The sequence below is a fragment of the Lygodium microphyllum genome, chromosome 19 (assembly GCF_053477565.2).
Source record: "Lygodium microphyllum isolate KBCC chromosome 19, Lygodium_microphyllum_v1.1.10, whole genome shotgun sequence".
Taxonomy (NCBI): Eukaryota; Viridiplantae; Streptophyta; class Polypodiopsida; order Schizaeales; family Lygodiaceae; genus Lygodium; species Lygodium microphyllum.
In genome coordinates, this window is record NC_141153.1 from 63,846,450 (window position 1) to 63,862,788 (window position 16,339).

General features: G+C 42.8%; 1 protein-coding gene across 1 annotated transcript in view; it reads right to left on the bottom strand.

Annotated features, from left to right (window-relative positions):
* LOC148019956 (Putative methyltransferase family protein) overlaps window positions 1–16,339 on the bottom strand; it is an 81,335-nt gene that overhangs the window by 24,992 nt on the left and 40,004 nt on the right. Inside the window, exons 3-5 of the mRNA XM_087700176.1 lie at window positions 15,165–15,284; window positions 5,863–5,936; window positions 4,848–4,899 (exon numbers count right to left, since the gene is read on the bottom strand). Coding sequence (XP_087556302.1) covers window positions 4,848–4,899; window positions 5,863–5,936; window positions 15,165–15,284 — 246 coding nt within the window. The remainder of the gene's footprint in view (window positions 1–4,847; window positions 4,900–5,862; window positions 5,937–15,164; window positions 15,285–16,339) is intronic.

Here is a 16,339-nt window from a genome sequence, read left to right on the forward strand (position 1 = left end):
GAGGGGTAAGTATTGTGGACTACTTTATAGGCTCACCAGCATTGATACCAGACATCCAAAACTTTAAGATATCTAAGAGACCAACTGGCATAGCAGCAGATCATGCTATTTTGACACTCATGCTCTCTTGTGTACATATGAAACATGAAACACCATGCCTCCCTAAACATCCCAAATACTACTTTACAGAAGACACCTCACACATCTACAGTGGTTCTCTGCACACCAATTTACATACATTGGACTTGAGTAGATCGTTGGAAGAATGTACAAGGGATTTAGCAAAGGCCATACATGGATCAGCCATATATGGATTTCCACACACCTTGCCCCGATGTGGACCCACATGATCTACTGCTTCCCAAAATAGCTGGTATGATGATGAGTGTAGAGTCACACAAGCTCGCCTACAGAGGGAAGTGGAGCTAGGCACTCAGACACATCGCCAAGCAAAGGCGTTCTTCAAATGCCTTGTGCGGAAGAAGAAACGACACTACTTAGCGAAAGTAGTAGCAGAGATATATCATCTATTTTTGGGACGGGATAGCAAAAGCGCATGGAAGATGTTCCATGAAAGACAGCCCCCCATACAGATTACATCACCAGATGTCTGGCTTGACTATGGGAGACAGCTGTATAACCTGCCAGGACAGCCACCTATGCAGCCTCCACAAGCTTGTAGGCCAACACAATGGTCATTCTTCACATGGAAAATCGTTAGGAATGCAATTTATAGATAACAAAATGGGAGGGCACAAGATGAAGATGGACTAGTAGCAGAACGTTTCTGACATGCTTTTGACATATTAGCACCCATATTAGCACATATGTTCAATAGAGCAGTATGTGAACGTTTCCCTATGAGTTGGTCAGAAAATACTATAATCCCGCTATTTAAAAATGGTGATCCCCTAATTCCTAGCAACTACAAGACTATCATGATCGGTCATACTTTGGCCAAGATATATGGATCTATATTGGAGCATGAACTCAGTGACTGGGCTGAAATGCAAGGCAAGAGAGCACAAGGACAGGCAGGTTTCAGACGAGGATATACCACGCTGGACCATATTCTCACACTTAGAGCCATTATTGAGGAGAGTCGAACCCAAGACGAGGATTTATTATTGCTTTGTAGACTTTCGCAAAGCTTTTGATACAGTGCCTCGTACACGCATCATGCAGAGATTGCAGGACATTGGAGTACCAAAGGGTATACAATGGGGTATCTATGCATTATATGAGGCAGTGACAGGTCATGTACGAGCACCTGGGGGGCTATCAAAGGGGATTGACAGTACCATAGGAGTGAAACAAGGATATCCACTTTCACCCACATTGTTTGGTCTATACATAGATGAAGTGTCTGATTACATAGACCGAGGAGGAGGAGCTGGAGCCAACCTGGCAAGGGTGCTGATACCGATATTACTTTATGCAAATGATATTGTTCTCATTTCAGATTCACCGGAGGGATTTCAGTACCTTGGTAAGACCAAAACCATGGTTTTCAATACTTCAGCAACATGGGTGACTAGATCTATCTACCAGTTCACATTTGGGGGAGACATACTGGAGCATGTGAGGGAATATGTCTATTTGGGAGTCACCTTCTCTGGCCCACGTTTTTCATTGAGAGGGGCATCAGAGGCACGTCTAGCACGTGGATATGAAACACTAGGGGCACTCAAGAGTCAATGTGCTCACATACAATTCCAGGAGCCGCACACCAGACTCTGGTTGTTTGACACCCTAGTCACACCTACATTATTATATGGAGCAGAGGTATGGGGTTGCAGCTTGTACCACAAGTGTCTTAGCCCACTCACTGATCAGATTGGAATAAAGAGGGATTATTATGATGGTTGGGATAGCGTGGAAAGGCCATTGATCATGATGATAGCACGCATGAATAGGAGTAAGCCCTCCACCCCACATCCCATTGTCAGAGTAGAGCTAGGGACAACACCTATAGTTACGGAGGCACTCTTCAAGGCAGTGACCTTTTGGCACACACTATGGAAACTTCCACGCCATAGTTACGGAGGCACTCTTCAAGGCAGTGACCTTTTGGCACACACTATGGGAACTTCCATGCCATAGATACTCTAGATTGGCACTAACCTCATCTAGACAACTAGCAGCTAGAGGCGAGAAGAACTCTTGATTTTCACAGATAACTATTTGGATGAGCCTACATGACTTGGATATTGATTGTATTCCACCTTTGGATTATAGCCTTGACTGCCCTACACTTTCTCTCAGCCGATCAGAGTTGAACTAGGTGATCGGAGCTGATATCTTGAGGATTGAGGCAGCAAGGACATGGATCCATCCACCACTCCCTCTAGGATCGAGGATGGAGTTCTACAGGAGTCATTTCTTGTGTCTCTCTGATGATGGTTTCACTATTCGGCCAGCATATATCAACACCCATCTCTCTCATAGCGTACGGGTTGCTATCGGACAGATTCGCACCTCCTCACAGAGGCTTCAAATGGAGACAGGCAGATGGACAAATACTCTAGCAGAGGATAGGACTTGCAAGCTCTGTGGTTGAGAGCCTGAGACGGAGGGGCACTACATATGCAGATGCACAGTATACTATGACATACGAGGACGGTACCACTACCTCTTCCGTGATGGATTTGGACCCCTTCGTCGAGTCATGGAGTACGAGGACCAAAGATGCCTAGGTCTTTTCCTCTTGGAGCTCGAGAGGCGCCGAACTGCACTACTGTGAGACAAGAGGCCAGCTCACCCAGAGGGACACACATAGAGAGCAGTGACAGACTTCTTCTACCTACTGACACTACCAACCTAGCAAAGACAGAGCCACCCTGTCAGACACCTTACAGGCCACACCGTGGTGTCACATTGAGTAGAGCCACTTCCCTTCGTCGAGCACGACGACCCCGTATACCAGGACCATGTCCGAGGAGGCCACACCACAGTCGGATTAGAGCCATTATCACGAGACACCGCAAACTCACCACCAGGCATATCAGTGAAGCAGCTAGGGACCGCATCATAGCTGAGATCATGGGCAGATCTTGAGATCAGATACAGCCCATAGTCCCCACCACACTTTTGTACATGGTTCTATCAGATCTGGTTCTCCTTTCCTTTCCTTTTCTTTTCTATCGATGGAATAACACTACACATGGTTGAACCCTAGCATCGTCCCATCATATAGTTATTTTCAGTATTGTTTCATAGGCCACCCACTTATTTGTAATGTTATCTTTACCTTACTGATGAGATGACATTAGACATGGATGTACTCTGGATTTTGTCTCATAGGCCACATTGGCCTTATGTAGACGTTAATATATCTTTCTTTTCTCTCTCTCTCTCTCTCTCTCTCTCTCTCTCTCTCTCTCTCTCTCTCTCTCATTATTCCCTTGCTTTCAATGTCAACTCTCCATAACCTACCTTCCATCATCTCTCCCACTTCAGGTGGCTGCTGCCTCTGCCCTAGTGGCTGCCACCTGCACTCAATATGCTGCTGCCCAATACCTGCATGCATCACCCTGCCTACCTTCCATCATCTCTCCCACTTCAGGTGACTGCTGCCTCTGCCCTAGTGGCTGCCACCTGCACGCAATATGTTGCTTCCCAATACCTGCATGCATCGCCCTGCCTACCTGCTGCTGGCCCAACTGGAGGAGTTGTCCCTGCTGCCCTACCTGCCAACTGCTCTCACCACTCTGCTAGAGCAGCCGCCTGACTGGAGGAGCTGTCCCAACAGCTGCCTGTGGCATCACCATCATCTGGCAGACCTGCTGCCAGGTGGAGAGCTGTCCCTATATCACATCTCCCTCATCATTCAGCATCAGGCCTTAGTGGTTTGCTGCATTCAGGATCTGTCAGAGTAGGTCACTCTTCGTCCATTTCTCAGCCTGCTCCCATGAGAGGTAGTGGCTGTTGGATGCCCTCCACTCCTTGGGCATCCATAGTATCAAACCCAGCATACTCAGTTTTCTCATTGAGTTTCATTTCATCATTCCTTTTCTTTCCTCTTAGTTTGTGTTGTTGTTTAAGTTCATTTATTGGTTGCGCTCATACACACTGTTTTCTCTATAAACTCAGTGTATCCTCTACAACATGGTAACCCTCAGTGGTGCTACACCCCCCTATAGTGGCTTATTTCCCCCTTTCCACACAGATTGCCCTACGAGGCTTTTTGTATTCATGCAATGTAGACTTTCCTGCTCTTCAGCCATGCTATTGAGTCCATGTACTTCCTTGATTGACTTTTGAGTAATGTAATTAGGCTTTTGAAACCAAAAGATTAAGTCCAGATTTGTTTTAGGACAGTTGAAGCACCCTAGGCTAGAGCTGTACTCAGGCAAAAGTGATAAATCAAGTAGCTGAATATTCTTGGTATGATCATTTTTCACAGTGCAAGACCACTGCATAACTGGGGCTAGCTTTACTATATAAGGCTATCATGGTAGCATAGAATACAGGTCAACTACAAAATGTTATTAAACTAGGACTGAGATTTGTGCCTTAACTTTCAGTCCTCTAAAACGCACTCTTCCCTTTCATTGTAGCTTTCTATTCTAAATGGTACTCTAATTTCTAAACATCAAGGTATACAGATTTTGAACTAGTCCCATGTTGCTCATTGGGGGCATACAACATGAGCTAATCATACTGTGCACAACTTACAATGTGGTGCATAACTCATATATACCTTTCTGAATCCAACAGGTAGACAATCAAGACACAAACTTGCGCCTATAGATGGATCCAAAGTGAAAATCTTCTGAGCAGCTTGACAGAATAACAACAGATTTAGAGGCTAAAGCACAAGAAAATGAGCACAAAATTTATCTTACTTCCACAACAAAATCCATTTTGCGATGCCAGCTCAATGTTCCTTTGCAAAACCTGCAAAGCAGAAACTAAACTCAGATGCAAACTCACTCAAAGTCGGCTCATTGCAGAAAAACAAAAAATTTGAATCGCCAACCTACATCCTGATTCAAATGACTTCATACAAAATCACAGAAAAGGAGAGGTTCCAAATAAGATACATGCTTTCACACTAAAATAGCTTGGATGTATCATGTACCCAGCTGTCCACATCTGTAGAATTGTAATGCTTGTAAGAATGTGTACTCTCTCTAGGCATCTCCCAACCATGCCCCTACAAACCTTTGAGCAAGGTCAGGAATCCAATCTTTAGGGTTGAGATAGAGCCAAGATGTGATACTTTCAAGCAATCTAATTTTCGAAGAAGTTGGGCAGCTGAACCCACTTGCATCTTCATATACACTAATGTGTTGGAGAAAGGTCAAAGCCCACCTCTAAAATAGTTACCCAGCTAAAATAGCACATGCCTAATGTTGCAGGCCTCCACTAAGAAGGCAAATGCAAACACGTGATGTTAGAAAATATTTATCCACATCACTTTGATAGAAAATGCTACCCCCCAACTGGCTATGACTCTTCTAACTGGATCTAAAAATGGTGTATCTCTGTCATCCTTCAGGCACTGCCTTTCAAATAACATGCCTTTCTGCACATCATATTGGCAGAGCTGTCAAGATCAAAATTTAATCTGTCATCATCCTCAAGTTACTGTTCTCATGTAACTACCCTAGTGTCACCAAGTGTAGATTACCCACTGCACACTACACCAAAGTTGCATGAGGTGCATCTATCCAGCTTCAGAACTTGATTTTATACCAAGAGATTACCCTTCTGCCAAGCCTTAAGCCAATGTGATTAGATTTTCTGAGGAAAGTTGAGCACTCACTACTATGTTAATCAAGGGTAGACAGCTGAAACATACATAACTCTTTTGCAGTGGCTGTTGATATGCTCAAAGAATCAAAATTTTCAACGCACCTTAAGGACTATGTCATTATGATCAGTCATCACAACTTTCTGACAAAATCGACTGCACAAGAGACCTGTCAAACCTGCAACAACCATGATGATCTTCACAACTGCTCACTTTCACCGGAAAAAGGGAAATTTGAGGATCTGTATGTGTCGCCTTGATGCAAAAGCATACAGCATGAAAAATATACACTTTATGTAAACTGAAAATGTAGCAAGGATCTTAATGTTATCTATTTTATCTTTACAAGAAAATTAATGAAAACGCATTATACAAACAGAAAACCAGATACCAAACAAGAACCTCATTCACTGGCCTAGCAAAGCAACCATTCATCAAGGTGCCTTTCTCTTTCGCCTGGTTTTCAGCCCTGGGTTTGTAGCCTTAGCTCAAACTAGCACTTCAGTTTTTTCCAACTGGATCATTTTTAAGCACCTTCTTCTGAAACATCTATATGTATAGAAAGAGACGTGCATACATTTATTTTTACAGCTACTGTTTCTGTTATTCATTGCAGTGTAGAACAAAGAGGTTCCAATGTAGAGGATCCTATCACATACAGAGATCAAAACCCGAAAGACAATCTAGATGAGGCTATCTATCTATGCGGTCTGGACTCTGAACAATCAAGTAAAAATTTGTTGCAACAATTGATCAAAGTAAAACTACTTGTCAATCTGCAAAGCTCCAAACATCCGATGATTGCAGTCAACATGGCATCGGTTACATGTCTCCTCTCCTAGGCATATATAGCAATCGGGCTTAGATGACCCACTTCCTTGCAATTGTAGCATGTTCTTTGTTCTCCTCTTCCTCCTTGCTGCCTCATATACCCACCATATTCATTTCAAGCCCATGGTCTCCACTCTGGTCTTCTCCTTGGCTCCTCCATAACATGGATCCATAGATGTTGCAACTGCTTAGAGATGGCTTTCATCCTATTCACCATTGAAGCTGCCTTCTTTTCAGGAATCTGCATGGAAGGTCCTTTGGCCGGTACCACACTTTGCACTACAAGAAAGACTCTAGGAGGAGGTTATACATTCAATGTCCCAGCCTAACCTTCTCCATTGCATCTCATTGGCAAACTTTACAACTTCCCCATATGTCTCTGGCTTCTCCAACACCTTGAGACGGAATATGGCCCTCAGATTGGTTATAAACAGATCCTTCTTTAGCATCCAAGGGGGCCTCTCTTCTCCTAAAGACTTCTTCTATTGGTTCCACAAAGATTCAAAATCCATGAGCGAACTACTCCACACTTTGGTTCTCCTCCTACAAATAAAACAACAACATCCTCCAAACCACACTTGCATCCTCCGTCTTGGTTAACCTATGAAACAAAGCCATCTTAGCATCCTATAATCCACCTCCACTAGCAGTGTCTGGGCAACTTTTTGAGCCATATACATGTGGCTAGCCATTCTCTAGCTGTTCCATGGATCTTGTTGAAAAATATCTTCAACCAGTTCTCTTCATCCAATCCACCCACCAAACACGTTGTCCCAAATTCTTCCACAAACTACATAGCATCATTTCCTAGTCCCAAAGAACATCTTGAACTTTGTGGTCATTTTTTCCACCTGAATCTTGCAAAAGATGTGGCACTGAAAAGAAAAGAGATGTAGAGCACCACTCAAGACTCTAGCATATGCAAACACTCCCAACTCACTGGCAATGACAACACCACACAAACTAACAAAAACTGGAACAAGGTCAATGCTCAAATAGAAAAATACATATAGCTTCCTTATACCTCAAACAAGATACAAAATCACAACCTTTAGACCACAGTCAATGGAACATGGTATATAAGGGCGTTTACACTATAATTTACTCCTCGATGAATTTGAAGTCTATAACTCTAGGAGGATAGTTGTTTCAAAAAGTGTTCGCTCCAAGCATAGTGAACACAAAGCAACTCTCAATATCATTCATAATAGCAACTTCATACTCATAATCCTCATCCAAGGAAATCAAACTCTCCACCCAAGGCTCACACCAAGAGCATTAGCATCACAATCCTCCACAACTCCAAAACAAGTGGGCAAGTAGAAACCCTTGGATTACCTTCCAATAGATCTCAACTCAAAAATCTCAACTCACAAGGACACGACAAGACACCTCTACACGTCCATGAACACACTTGTCTGAGATGAAGTCAGGATCGAAGCTTAACACAGAAATCAATAGACAATGTGAGAGTGAACCACGACACCCAATGCAACAGACTTAAAGAGTGTGTAGTGAAAGTACAAGGTACAACCCTTAAACCTTAGGGTTGTAGGGGATGTTCATACCCGAATACGATAAGTGCCTGTAAGTGTGTGACATAAGCACATACAAAATAAGACCATAAGTCTGGGGGAAAAAACCTCTCCTACCAAGAGTAAAAGGTACCCCAGTGTCCTACCGATCACCGACACTCCTATGTGAGCATAGGCGTAAGTGAGGCGTAAGTGAAATACCCAAAAAAACCCCCTCGAGTGAAGAGTGATCAAGAGTACAAGGATCATCCGCCACCAAAGGAGATCAAATTTAAAGCATTGCGAAATGCTTCAAACTTGTCACGAGGAAGAGCTTTGGTGAAGATGTCTGCCACATTACTAGTGGTAGGACAATAGACAAGACTGATATCACCTACATGTAGCCTCTCTCTGACAAAGTGATAATGTATCTCAATGTGTTTCATGCGTGCATGAAACATTGGGTTCCATACCACTACAATGGCACTCTAACTGTTGGTGAACAAAGAAGTAGGCTCCGTAACAGATACATCCAAAGCAGCTAGCAAGCGTCTAATCCATACGCATTCAATTATGGTAGTGAAAGCTACCTTGTATTCAGCTTCACATGACGATGTGGCAACAGTGGACTATTTCTTGCTAAGCCAAGATATGCAAGACGAGCCAAGAAAGAAACAATTGCCACTAGTGGAGTGACATGAATCATAATCACCATCCCAATCAAAATCACTGTAAGCATATAACTGCAATGGTCCCCCCTTGGCATAAAGCAATCCAAGAGATCTAGTACCCTACAAGTAACGGAAGACACGCTTAACAGCTTGCCAATGTGACATGCGTGGCTTATGCATATATCTGCTCAGAGCTGAAACTGCAAACTGTATGTCCGGCCTAGTGTTGCATAGGTAAATAAGACATCCAACTGCTGGAGCATATATGTGTATATCAAACAAATCACTCTCATCATGTAATGACAGCTTTAGTCCAAGTTCCATTGGTGTACAGACTGGCTTGCAATCCTATAAGCCAAACTTCTCAAGAAGTTTACCAATGTATCTTGACTGTGATAGCCCAATACCTCTAGCATCATGTATGAACTGAATACCCAAGTAATAATGCAAAGACGCCAAGTCTAACATGTCAAAAGTTTGCTGCAAATTTTGTTTGAATGCTAAAATTTGACCAGCATGTGTCCCTGTAAGCAAGAGATCATCAACATATAGACAAATGATCAGCATGGATCCCCCCTCTTTACATACGTAAAGGGTAGACTCAGATGAGCTATTTAAGAACCCTTAGCTAAGCAAGAAAGCATATATCTTTGCGTACCAAGCTCTAGGAGCTTGTTTCAAACAATATAAAGCTTTTTTCAGCTCGAAAACCAAGTGTTCTGATCTCTCAACTGCAAAACCAATGGGCTGCTGTACATATACTTCCTCATGAAATTCCCCATGTAAAAATGTAGTTTTAATATCCAACTGATGCATAGCCCATCCATAATGGGCAGCTAAAGCAACCATAGACCTGATGGTCATCATGCGGGAAGTAAAAGCAAATGTCTCCTCATAGTCAATGCCTTTCTTTTGTGCATAGTCTTTAGCTACAAGCCTTGCCTTATATTTGTCAATGGATCCATCTACATTTCGTTTCAACTTGTAGACCCACTTTGTTCCCATGGCTTTCTTTCCAAATGGCAAAGACACTAAATCCCGTGTTTGATTCTTAGTGATAGAATCCAATTCAGCTTGCATTGCGGCCATCCCAGTCTGTTGTGAATCCTCAAAACATTCAATCCAACAGAAGGTTTCCGGCTGTTCCAAGCCTCAAAAGGTGTAATTTTCTTCAATGCTTTGCTGGGGCATCTGTTCAAAACATGGCAAGCACACATGACGGCTTCCATCCAAAAACTATGTGGCAAGCTCTTTGCTTTCAGCATACATCTAGCCATCTCCATGAGTGACCGATTCTTCCTCTCTGCAACCCCATTCTGCTGTGGAGCATAAGCAATAGTGTACTAATGGACAATGCCCTTCTGCTTTCAAAAAGAAAGCAGCATAGAGGACATATATTCCCCCCCTCGATCCGAACGGAGAGTCTTTATTTTACAACCAGATTGATTCTCAACAAGTGCAACAAAAGCCAAGAATGCATCATAAACTTCTGACTTTTTGACCAAAGAGTAAACCCAGCAAAATTGAGTAAAGTCATCAATAAAAGTCACAAAATAGTAACATCCTCCCAATGATTTTGTCTACATAGGCCCACATACATCTGAATGCACTAACTGCAACCTGGTTGTTGCTCTAAAAGCAACATCACGGGGAAACGAAAAACGACGCATTTTTCCCAAAATACATCCTTCGCACAAGTGCTCAAGAGATCTCTCCAATAGAGGTAATCCATCTAGCATCCATGTATGCTGTAAAAGCATCAAGCTACCAAAGTTCACATGCCCCATCCTAGCATGCAACAACTCTGCCTGTATCATGCAACTCATATAACCCATGACATAAAGTGCCTGTCAAGACCAAAGTCATGTCTTCTTTGTCTCTCACCATGCATCTGTCATCATCAAATGTGACCTGCAATCCACAATGTGCCAAAGAAGAAATAGAGAGCAAATTCTTCTTTATGCCTGGCACAAACAAAGCATCCTGGAGGCGGAGAATAGAGCCATCAATGGCTATGAGCACAATCTCCCCAATACCTCTAACAGGGTATGATGCATTGTTGGCACAATGTACAAACTTGTCAACTAGAGCTACACCAAAAAAAGCAAATAAATCTCTGGGAGATGTCATATGCCTAGAAGCACCACTGTCAAAAAACCAAGTGTCTGCATCCTCAGTAGAGCTAAATGCTCGATCAACCCAAGAAGTGTCATAACTACATGTGTAAAAGCAATAGTCCCTGTCTAGAAAAGGTCGCGGACTCAATAGCAATGGAAGGAGCATCAGAAACAGACAGCCTTGATTCCTTCTCCTTGGCGATGCGCTTTCTGCACTCCGTGATGTAGTGGCTTGGCTTCTTGCAATAATGGCATTTGCTCTTTTTGGTTTGTGTGCCTCCTTGTTTTTTACTTGCCTGTCACATGCCAGAAGTCCCAAAGCTCTGCGGACCATTCTTTACTTGCGGACCATTCTTTACTTGGCTACCTTTGCATTTTTGTCTAGCCATAAAAGCTTACACAGAGGCTATAGCATCCACACCACTATTTCTTCTTGTTTGCTCCTCCTCTAGAAGCAAACTAACTGAAGAAAAGTGATTGGTTGTGCGGCAATCCTCATGGTGAGGTTTAAGGTCGTATGAAAAGAAGGAGGTAATGAGCTCAATACAGTAGATATCATCTGTGTATCCGAATAGTACTCATCAACATTCATGAGGTGCTCACACAAGTCCTGAATTTTGTTCAAGTGATCCTGAATAGAATCACCCTCATCCATTTTCAATGTCTCTAGCTCTTTCTTTAAGAAAGAGATGCGAGTCTCATTCTTTCCTACAAACATCTGCTCCAAATTTAGCCAAGCTTCTCGTGATGAAGCTGTTGAACGAATATGGGGAATGATGGACAGCTGAATTGTCAATGCAATCAACGACAAAGCCCGTGCATCCCGTGTATCCCATGCTTTTTGAGCTGCGATCTGTGGGAAAGTGGCTGAAGTGGAGCAGACTGAGGTGCTCGTTGTGCACGCCTCCTGGAGGAGAAGTAGCTGGAGCCACAACTCCAAGCCTAACTTCTTCTCCACTGACATAATCCCAAAGATTTTTCGCCACAAGCACATTCTTCATCATGAAGGACCAAAGTGAGTAGTTGTTTCCATTCAATCTATCCTCCTTGGCTACATAGGTAAAGACATCTCCTCCCTGATTTGCCACGATAATCAATTACCAAAAGAAGCAAAAGAGCAATGTCTAAGCTGAACCAAATTGGAAATCTCAAAATTTCCAAAAATTGCAAGAAATAACTTTCTACAATTAGTACACTGAGGTGCACTCTGTCAAAACAGTCTGTAATACACGCAGTCCAAGGTGCATTCAATGTTCAGCAAAACTGTATCAGTAAAATCTCCAAAATTTCTTGCCCCAAATTTGTTCAAAACAGTCTATCAGTGATGAAACTGCAATACATGTGCCAATGTCCTCAAAAAACACAAAAACCCCAAAATCTCTGATAAATTTGCCCAAAATTTTACATCCACCGTGTCCTACATACGTATCCACGGTTTTGTATGTGCTTGGGTAGAAACCCCCTCTTCCAAAAATTAAGTCTAGAATAAAAAGGTTTTTTTATAAAAAATTAATACCTCAGAAATATCGAGCTGGTGGCGAGATGTAGAGACGTCATTGGCCACAGGCGGATGGAGGTTCAAGCACAGGCAAGCGAGTATGCAGCAACAGGTGGCATTGAAGATCAAGCTACAAGGTAGCGCAATTAGCGGAGCTGCACTACTGTATTGGCGGGCGGACGTGGTGTTGATGAGCGGCACAGGGCCGCATTCCCTGATGACGGCAGCACAAAGGCGCAACCAGATGACGGGCGGGACAAGTAGGCAACGCTAGGATAGGTTTGGCGAGACGTTCTGTGGACTGGCGAGACAGCTGGCATGGCATGCAACTGGCGTGCGGAGGGGAAGGTCAACGAGCTGTTGCAAGACAAGGCGCTGTTGTGCAAAGCAGAAGGGCAGGGCGTCTCCTTCCAAAGGTTGAGGCTGGACCCTGCTGTTAGCTGAGCTAAGAAGCTGGAGCTTGGACTCAGCAAGAAGCTCCCCGGAGGCTGGACGGAGCTGAGCAGAGCAGAGCCTCAGCTCTGATACCAAATGTGAGATGAAGTCAGGATCGAAGCTCAACACAAAAATCAGTAGACAGTGTGAGAGTGAACCACGACACCCAATGCAATAGACCGAAAGAGTGTGTAGTGAAAGTACAAGGTACAACCCTTAAACCTTAGGGTTGTAGGGGGTGTTCACACCGGAACACGATAAGTGTCCATAAGTGTGTGACATAAGCACATACGAAATAAGACCATAAGTCTGGAGGAAAAAACCTCTCCTGCCGAGAGTAAAAAGTACCCCAGTGTCCTACTGATCACCGACACTCCTATGTGAGCGTAGGCGTAAGTGAGGCATAAGTGAAATACCCAACAACTTGCACTCACTGGGCCTTGGCTCAAGCACATATGGCGTTCCTGAAAGACTTCCAACTCCACAAACATTTCATCTTCAACACCCCCATCTCAAGTTCAGCTTCTCGAGCTTCAGCCTTCTCACCCACGGCAATCTTAGCTCAACCAAACGCACCTTTTCCACACTCTTCTTGCCCTCTTCACCTCCTCATTGTTAAAAAATTGTGGAAAAGCAAAGAGAGAGTACTAATAGATCTACTCCAAACACAACGATGAGAAAAGAACATCAAGAACACAAAAAACCATGAAGAGAATACACTCGGGAAATGGAATCCATATACCAAGATTCAAGAGTAGCATAGTGGTACGAACTAAGGTCAGACAACGAAGCGCAATAGTCTCCCTCTCTTCAACAAAAAACAGGTGTGCTAATGGATGAGTGTTTGACAAAGGACAGTGGAGGAGGAATTGTGTATAAATAGGTAGAAATAAATACAACAATTATGGCAAGTTGGCCAACATTTAACATGGGCCAAAAATACCATTTGACCACATTTAAGGCACCAAACACAAAGTTGAAATGTACTATGACTTGGAACTTTGCCACCTAGGTTAAGCACTCTGGCACCCAAGATTTGTGCATTGCTAACACGCTCTCACATCATGGGTTATAAGCACAATAATATATATAATGATAAGAATTAAGGACTCATCATAATACATATAATAATGGCACTCAAATAGGACCATCCATACCCAACTAGTAGGTGATCAAGCCACCACTAAGGTGCCTCGAAAAGACATCAATGTCAATGTCAATCACACCAATACCGGACCACAAGAAGTAAAAGTACCTTAATCTCGATGCATGTCACAAACCAACGTCGTAGAAAGCACATCATGACCATGGATTCCCTGCCTTCCACCAAACCACCAATGTGCCCCCTCATGTAGGATCAGGCTAGGAGCAAAGACCACTCTCTATCAAACATCTCATCATAAAGCTAAAAGATAAACCTATGAGAGTGCGCAGCAAAAAGAAAAGCAAGAACAGAGACGAGGCTAAAAGAGAACGCAAGAGAGAGAAGAAACAATCTAACTACAATGGCTGACAGATACAAGCTTGCAATAGCCAGCTCCAACACGGCTCTACGCATCAATATAGACACCAAACGGTAGCAAGGGGATGAGAGAGTGAGGAGGGCTGGCTGATCACCAAGGATCAATGCTGAATAATGAGAGTGAGACGATAGGCCACCTATAAATAGGTAAATTGATGCCACAACTAGTAATAAAGTGGCCACACCCATAACCCAGGTGCCTAGGACAGCCTACACTGCCTGAAAAGGAAAGCACTAATATGCCCTCCATCTAAATAACCTAAAGGTTATATCCATGAATATCTGGATGGTGGGTACTAGTCCCACCCTACACTTTGCTTTTTTGTATGACGTATTATGTATCATGTATACACTCCCATCTATCTACTTGTAGCGCGTTGCGCATATTGCACATCAGGTTTTGCCTTGTTACCCTTGTGTATTCATCTTATTAACTTAAATGCCATTGCTATTTTAGCTCTAAGCATGTGCTCTATCACCTATAGTCTAAAATAACCAAGGCAATTTTTTATTTTGTACTAATACCGTACCGTACAAATTATCTAATCAGTTCACAATCTTCAAACTGAAATAGTTGTCTAAACTCTGGTCTTTCTATTTTCCTAGACAACATTCTTTGTTCTATTATCATTCTTAAAACTACTGCTTTGAGTACACGTATCACAGTCTTCCTAATCTCTTTAGACTTTCAGCACACCAAAACCAACAAAACAAACCTGTGCAGTATGTACACAATGCATCTCAAAACTAAAGCAGCATTATTAAAAAACATGGATATGACTTAGATAAGCATGATACAAGAAAAAACAGCACCTTACCAACACCCGATCCAAGCTCGATAACTGACAAACCATTAAATAATTGAGAGTTTGCCAAGATAAACTGGTTCATGAGCTCTGCTCCAGGCCAGATGATTTGTCCAGTAAGATCATAATCAGCTGTATATCAAGTAGCTATCACTTCACAGATCTTCTATGACAATCTATCAAACATACAATACAGATCTTAAGATGTGATCTTGACTACCTGGCAACAAAAATACTGATATATATAATGACAATGACCATAGGGGTCTGCCTAAGCCAACGAGGTGTCAGCTACTTCAAAAAGGAAAGAGAAGAAGAAAAGGAGTGTGAGCATCATGATCTCAATCAGACATTACATAGGTTAATGATGGTAAAACAAGAAAACACATTCACCAAAAGTTCAGATGTATTACATACACGCAAGCACACATACAGTAATGCCTAAATACATAAATGCCTCCTTGTACGAGTACATACATTTGTGCATGTTTGAGTACATGTTTGTATGTGGTTTCCATCCAAGTGGCAAGACTTTTTCTTTATCTCCACAAATGCAGCTACAGGGCTTTGTTATCTACCATCTGACATTTCTATGGTCTGAAGTACACAGCCCTTGTATCAGAAGATATGCTGACTTCTTTCACAAGATTTTCATTCCACTTGGCTCAATCCCGACCATCATTATTTTCCTGCTGGTTTTCTTTTCTTATGTTTCTTTCTTTGCGTTGCTGATTTCATCATTAATGGCTCTAATTGAGCTACCATGGCTGACATTATGCATCAGTTGCAAGCTGCTTTCAAGGTATAATCTAGGCCCTTTGCCCTATTCACTAGGCATAAACATATTTCAGCATGAGAATGGCATATTTTTGCCAATGCATAATTATGGCCTCTAAGCTGCTTGCTTCACATCGTATGTACAAGTGTACCCTCAGCACACCTATGGATCATCTATGATGGTTTCAATCAGTTTCTTCTAGTAGCTTGCTAGCTCTTTTTCTCCATCTTGCCAACATTAGCCCAATTTATGTTTTCCGGTGACAATACTGACTCAGTTTTCTTTGGTACCTCACTTGACTCATTGGCAGGCAGCCATGAGTCTTGAGATATCTCAATGGCACTTTCATTGGTGCCGTGAGGAATTGGCAAGCTTGTTCTTTGGAGCTATGCAACACTGACTGTTGGAG